At 31.6% G+C, this 7,758-nt stretch overlaps 1 protein-coding gene across 1 annotated transcript; it reads left to right on the plus strand.

The window, feature by feature from the left end:
* The first annotated feature begins 453 nt into the window (after positions 1-453).
* Positions 454-6,395, plus strand: LOC122511833 (achaete-scute complex protein T3-like). The gene is made up of 2 exons (XM_043627338.1): positions 454-1,981; positions 5,398-6,395. Exon 1 carries the CDS (start codon positions 911-913, stop codon positions 1,946-1,948), a length of 1,038 nt encoding a protein of 345 aa, XP_043483273.1. The 5' UTR covers positions 454-910; the 3' UTR covers positions 1,949-1,981; positions 5,398-6,395.
* The last annotated feature ends 1,363 nt before the right edge of the window (positions 6,396-7,758 follow it).

Below are 7,758 nucleotides of genomic sequence, written 5' to 3' on the forward strand. Positions count from 1 at the left end.
TCCACTTTAGTATCAGTTTGATACTTTCAAGAAAACTGGTGTTATCAGTTTGGGGTATTTTTGATATTATTGGTATTTTTGGTATCAGTATCATTAGTATTATTGGTACTTTAAGTATTTTTGGTACTATGGGTATCTTTATGGTATTTTTGGTACTATTTGCCTGTTTTTAAAAAACAAGGCCCATTTCGTCAAATAGAAGTAAACTTTCGATATTAAAAGTACCTATGGTAAAGGATTCATAATTTTTTTTTTTTGATACAGAGAAAAGAAAAAGTGGGGAAGGTGAGAGGGGAAGGTTGTTGTCGCGTGCCGCTTGAAAACTCGTGGACCCTGGCGCGCGCGTTTACTGTGAATTCGTATGAGATGAGAATCTCGGATGGGGCCAAGCGCTCAAACGCAGAAAAGTGGTGGGGGAGGTTTGGCTGGCTGGCTGGCTGGCTGGCGAGGAAGAAGCAACAGCAGCAGAAGCAGCAATATCAAAAGAGGGGTAAAAAGCAGCACGAGGGGCATAGGGCCCAGTGTGCGCAATTTCAAGAGTGGGGAGCGGCGCGTGCCCGCCCGTCTATAAATGTTCCCGAACCCTCTTCAGCAAGGCATTTCGGGAGCCACGGTCGTACCGTGTACATTCAAAACCAAGTGTGTAGTTCTCATTTTACAAAAAATAGTTCTCTTCAACTAACTTCAGTTAACAGTTCAACAAAACTTTAGTTTTTTGTTGGTAAACGTGTTTTTAGTGATATTTTTTATTAATCTTAAACCTTTTTGGTATCATTTACCATTTTTGGTTCTCTCCTGATTTTTTGAGGACTTGTTTTGATACTACAGACTGTTTTGAAGAAAAGTGAATTGTTTTCAACGGAAAAGAAATAACGAGGGGGGAATATCGAAGAAAGAGATAAAGTGTGATATGACATTAGTGCAGACGGAGAATATTGCTTCGTTTTTGCCAATAATGTTGTCGGTGCAACAGCAGCAGCATCATATTAGACATCAGGGTCTTCATGTGCCGGTGTCTAGTGCGGGTGTACAGCAGCAGATTCATCGGGGCAATGTTATTGTCTCGACGGGCACGCTAACCACTGGTAGCGATGTGAAAATGGCCCTTCAGCAACAGCAGCAACAACAACAACAACTTCAGCAAGGTTGTAAGCGATCGAAAATGTACCAAACAACACCTTACGGAACCGTTCCTCATCAACCGGCAAGCGTTGCTAGACGCAATGCCCGCGAGAGGAATCGCGTGAAACAGGTGAACAACGGTTTTGCAAAATTACGTCAGCACATTCCCCAAAGTGTCGCCCAGGCCCTCGGCGGCAACACGGCCGGCACTCACGGCGGTGCTCGTGCCGGTAGCAAAAAACTCTCCAAAGTCGAGACTCTCCGAATGGCCGTTGAATACATTCGAAGTTTGCAATTGTTGCTCGACGATCAGGACGGTTCGGAAATTGTCACCTTGTCCTCGCAAGGATCCCCCAATTCCTCCCGTCATGAGGGCGATCATCACCTGGATCATTTGGATCATCATGATCATTTAGATCATCTGGATCATCATGACCATCTGGATCGTCATGATAACCTTGATCATCATAATCACCATAATCGTGGTCATCATCACCACCATCATCATCAGCAGCATTCGCCGATTGAAATGCGACTCCACGCGCCGAGTGAAATTGGCAGTGACCTTGGATCACATCAGCAGCATCACTTGAGACAGAATGCGAGTCCTGGTTTCGCGGCGACTCCATGCTCAGAGGCGTCGAGTTCGCCTACTCCCAGTTTCGTGTCGGAGGCCTCGTCAGCTGGAAGTCAAGGTTACGGAACCAGTTCAACGGTGACGTTGTACGCCCCGCCAACGGACGCTTACGACATGTACGAGCCAAACAGTCCGGAAGATGAGGAACTTCTTGATTGCATCTCCTGGTGGCAGCAGAGCCAAGGATGATTCACCGGAAGTCGAATTCCACTCTCTCTACAGGTAAGCATCGATTTTTTTTATCAAAAACACTCTTCTTCTTTTTTTACTATTTGTATTTCGATTATTATCCATAACCTCGCAGGTTTTCTCGATTTAAAATTATCACAGTTCTTTTAAAAGTATCAAATTGACACTAAAGTGGATCATCAAATTGATGACAAAAATTTGAATCAATTTTTTATTTGATTCACATTTTTGGGTATCAATTCGTTGCAATTTGATACTTTTAAGTTATCAGTGAAGAAATAAGGAAATTTTATAGTTACTCGAAATTTTTGTGGATTTAAAATAGAAACATCAAAATTATTGCGGATTGAAAAGAAACGTTCAAATATTTTTGTGGGTTTAAATAAAAAATGGTAAACTTCTTAAGAAGTATAAAATAAAAACATAAATTCTTAAATATGATTTTGAAATACAAACTGAAATCTTTATTTATAGATTTAAACTAACAACATTGAAATTTTAGATCAAAGAAGTTTCAAATTGAAAGAATTTAAATTAGAAAAATTAAGAATTTTAATTTAAAATGTTAAAAATTGCAAGGATTTAAATTAGAAACATTAAAAACTTTAAGAATATTTTATTAAAATGTTAAAATTGAAAGAATTTAAATATAAAACCTTGAAAATTTTAAGATTTTCAGTTAACAAGGTTAAAAATTTTAAGAATTTTAATTCAAACAGGTTAAAATTGAAAGGATTTAAATTAGAAACATTGAAAATTTTAAGAATTTTACTTTAAAACGTTAAAATTCAAAGGATTTAAATTAGAAACATTAAAAACTTTAAGAAGTTTAATAAAAAATGTAAATGTTTTAATTAAAAATTGAAAGGATTTGAATTAGAAACATTAAAAACTTTAAGATTTTTAACTAAAATTGAAGATGTAAATGTAAGTTTATACAAATTTTAAAACTTTTAAGGTTTAAATTTACATATTTTGGAAATTTTAAAGCTTTTAATTAAAATCGTTTAAAAATTGTAAGAATTTAAATTAAAAATTAAGAATAATTAAATTTTATACATATTCTTCAGTTACAAACTATGAAAATAATTACAATTACCATGGATTCAAGTTTAAACTGTTGAATTTTGCATAAAAATGTATAAATAAATTGAAAAAAAAAATAAAAAAAATTGGTACATATTTATCTCCATCTGAGGGAAAAATACGTAAATTTTACTACTTTTTGAAAAATTCCCTTATTTCTAATAATTGTAATCAGTTTTTCAAAGGCTATCAAATTGAGACAAAAAAAGGAATCAAAAGTGTTGCGAAGCAAAAGCAACTCTTTTGATTCCTTTTTTTGTCTCAATTCGATATCCTTAAAGAACCACTATTTTTCCTCAAAAGAAATAAAACCGAAAAATCGACACAGGTTTAACGAAAAAATCACCCTTCAATAATTAATAACCAAAATTCACCATAACAAAATACTGTCCCAATTTATGACCCAATAAAAAAAAATTCTATTCGACCGAAGAGAAAAAAAATTACAAAAGAGAAAATTGTTTCATATTCAGTGTGACCACAGGATTGTAAAAATTTTGGACCACAGTTTTTCTTATCTCCTATAAGAGTCATTATATACCTTTTTTTCTTTTTTTCTTCTTCTCCTTCCTCTCGCTCTTTTTTTTCATTTTGCTCTTATTGAAAGTAAATATAGTGAATTTAAGCGCCAGTTTGTCTGTGGGTTTTTTTTTCTCTTCTATATCTGAACTATATACAAAAACGCGGAGGAAGCCCAAAGAAATTTACAATTTTTTTTCTGACTAGAATTTTGTGACCTTGTCCTTTACAATGGCGCGACCCCTCACTGAAACTCGGGGAACCATTCAAAACTCAGACTCCATTCAGAATAGAGGCAAACGAGAATACATCTCAGAAACGTTCTCTTTTGTGCCTTGGGATTTCTTTCACTTTTTCATATTTGCTCTCTATGCGTTTTCCTCACATCCCTGTTTCTCTCTCTTTCTCTCTCTCTCTTTTTTTTCTCTCTTTGCCCCCTTTTCCCCCTATCAAGCACCCAATTCCTCTTTCATTCTGTCATAGAATCTCTTTTCAATTTCAAATTTTGATCGAATTTTTGTTTTTTGTTGAAAATTTTTTCAAAATTGAAAAATGTTAGAAAAGGTTATCAGGGTTTATTTTTTCAAATTTTGAGTCATTATGATAAAGATATTTTGAATTTAAAAGGCATTTTAATCGAAAGAGTTGAAATTAATTAAAGGAACAGTGGTGGCTGAGGGGTTAGCGTCCCCGGCTTGGGAGCGAAAGACCAGGGTTCGATTCTTCCCAGGGGCTCAATTTTTCCAACTTGAAAAAATATTCCATTTTCAACCAAATTCTACTTCTTGTTTTAGAATTTAAATTTTCGAAACAAATAAAAATTTTATTTTAACGAATTTAAATTTTAATTTTAATAACGAATAAAAAACGAACTTATTTAAAAAATAGAACACCCGAAATAAATACCTTTTGGAAAAGTAATTTTTCTTTTCCAACGAAATACATTTTTTTAGAGAAAATTAATTAATTTTTTTTAATCGAAACACAAAATTTTGTCCCTAATTCCAAAAAGGGAAATTATAAACAAAAATAAGAGGGCGGCTTCCGAGGGAAAATTAATGGTTTTTGACCGAGATAATTACGAGTTATTTCCGCGTGTTAAGAGCATTTTTCGGAGACCTTGAAGTCGTTCAACGATCTTGGGGACATTAAAAAAAAAAAGAGGGACAGAAAGCTGTCGTTGTCGTTGTCCACCCATCAGCGTTTTAACGCAATGCCTACTCGCCTTTAAGGTCGGGCAAGCGTAATCTTTCCAGTTTTCGTTGAATCCCCTCCCACCGATTTTTTTTTTTTTTAAAGGGCTCACTCACACACACACACACGAGCGATTTTTGTCTCGCGCGCTGCGTTTAACCTGAATGCATCTTTCAGGATATTCCAGCCCCCTTTGTCGGGTTTTTCGAACCGGTATGCGCCATTCTTTGACTCTTTCTCTCTTCAATTCTAAAAAAGAGAATTGAGAGAGACGGAGAATCGCCCTTACCTGTAAAATCATCCCCTGAATATTGTACTATTCTCGCACTGCTCGCCAGTGTTATATACCTGTGTCGATGTTTCTGAGTTTTATTTCAATTTTTATTCAAATCCTTTTTTTATATTTTTTTCATCGATGAATAATTTAAAAAAAAAAAATTTTTTTTCATTAATGACAATCCACAAAAATTTGGGGCAAAAAATTCGGGGCAATTTTATTCCATTTGAAAACAGTATTCTTAGAACCAAAATTCGGGACGATGTTTTTATAAAATAATATTTTTGAAAAAATTCCGGGCAATAGTTATTTTAACAAACCAAAAAAACTAAAATAACAGTACTAATAATCTATTTTTTCTTTCTTGTTACAGATTTCGAAACAAATGTACATATTATAATCTGAGAGAGAGACAACCTCCATCGGCTGTTCCACCAACTGTGATCTAGTCAAAAAAAAAAGTCCCTCGGGGAAGAAAAAAAAACATTTCCGGCGGAGAAAATTTCGAATTTTTTTTTTTTATTCAAAGCAAAATCTATTTTTCATTCTCTAGAAAAATTTATAAATCTACGCGTGTAATAAAAAAAGAAACCTAATATTTCTTAGCGCCAAAAAAATATTACACGACGTAAAAAAAAAACTAAAAAAATAAAGACAAGAACAAAAATGTGCTAAATTGCTATTGAAAAATGCTACTGAAAATTGCTATTGAAAAAAAAATTCTTTTTTTGTAAATAATATACATATATTTATACTGTATGTAAGTAACATAACGTATACTATTATATAAATATATATCTGTATTTTATATAAAAAAAAATATATTTTCCTAAATATATTTTTGTTAAAAGAAAATATTTCGATAAAAATATTTTTAAAAATTGGAAAATATTGGAAAATATTGGAAAATATTTCGATAAAAATATTTAAAAAATGGAAAATATTTCGAAAATCATATTTTGACTCTCTTTCATTATTGCTCGAGATAAAAAATTGTTTGTGTCTTGGTCGAGCGTTGAAATCTTCGAGAAAAAAAAAAATTGTGGCTAAAAAACCGCTAAGTGCCTTTTCTGTATGATTTATACAACGACAAAATGTGCTCAATATGTATAAAAAGTAGAAGCAACTTTTTTTTACAAGAAAAAAAATGAAATATATATTTATATATAAATATGTAAACTTAACATACGTGCGACTCAATTCAGTGTTAAGATAAGAGAGTGAGAGAGAGATTGTGAAATAAACGAGTCTTTCATCGAAAAATTTTCACGTGCCAGTGCCTTTTGTAAATATTTATTCACTAGATATATTATATAAATATATATATATATGAACAAAAAATTCGTTAAATATATGAATTTTATAATTATATACTTGCATTCATTATTTTTTACTAATTTAGTACCTTTCCTTTCTAAAAAATTAAAATTTTTTTTTTTTTTTTTATTGTTTATGATTTATATTTTACTTTATATAATTTGCATTATTATTATCATCGATATTATTATTACTATTATTATTATTATTATTATTATTATTATTATTATTATTTTGTTTTCGTAAATTTATTTCGATTCATCAACTGAGAATATTAGAACTTCAGCAAACCATACTTGGTGGCAGCGGTGGGATTTTTCACTTTTTGATGCAAACAAGTAATTTTAATTATTTTAATGAATTTAAAAGATAGAATACAAATAAATTATTGCTAACAAAGGATTAAACAATGTCTTAAAAACGAAAATTTTTAATGTAAACAATAAAATATCGAATATAAAAAAAATTTTAAGAAAATAATGTTAAAAAATCAAAAAGAATATTTTCTTGGGATTCCTTCTAGAAATTCCATTGAATTGTTCTAGTAAAATTTTATAGAATATTCACTTTTGGGTTTTTTGGAATCATTCTAAAGAATAATTCTAGTAAAGAACTATTGAATTTTTTGTTACTTTGCAGAAATGTTCTTCAACCGTAAAACTTGAATATAAATTACTACAAAATTTCTTCTCCTGTGCAGTAAAACCAAAATTTTTTTATTATTATTATAAATCTAAATGACTTTATAAGGTTTTTATATACCGGAAAAGAGGAAAAACCCAATTTTTATTAGAGAAGTGAAAAAAGAGAGTGGCAAGGGGGTTTGTAATAAATTTTCCCATGGAAATTCTCTCTCTTATTTTGGGCCCCAAATGAAGACACTCGGTTGTAGTTATAGTATATGGTATATAAGTCCCATAGTCATAAAGTGTGTTTCTGTATAGGGATTTAAGGAAAATAATTCACAATCATTTTTCCAGGAAGGATAAACAAAAGATTCTCAGGTTTTAAGGACATCGATTATATATTATAGTTCTGTGTGTGTACCAGTGCGCTAAAGAGGATATGGGACTCATTGGGTAGGTTAAGGATCACAAATTTACCTGTGGCGAAGAAGGTACCCAAGGTCCTGGTGTTTAGAAATTAAGGAAGGAAAGGGGGAAGAGAAAAAGGGTTGAGAGAATGAAAGAGAGAAAGAATATAAAAACTAAAGAAACCGAATTCATTTATAATATTTATATATTATGATTTGCACTGTTGGAAATTTACTAGATATTTTTTGATGTTAGGTTTATTCATTTGTTAATCAAATCGTAATTGTATTTTCATTCTTTATAAATCGAAAAATTCCTATAATTGGTTTCTTGGAGAAAAGATTTTTTTGATTAGCTCTTCTTTAGAAAATTAACTGGTATTT

The sequence above is a fragment of the Leptopilina heterotoma genome, unplaced genomic scaffold, assembly GCF_015476425.1.
Source record: "Leptopilina heterotoma isolate Lh14 unplaced genomic scaffold, ASM1547642v1 Lhet_90, whole genome shotgun sequence".
NCBI lineage: Eukaryota > Metazoa > Arthropoda > Insecta > Hymenoptera > Figitidae > Leptopilina > Leptopilina heterotoma.

Bases quoted from the DNA above. Each gene is read 5' to 3' on its own strand.
- LOC122511833 (XM_043627338.1), top strand. From the start codon at position 911: ATGACATTAGTGCAGACGGAGAATATTGCTTCGTTTTTGCCAATAATG.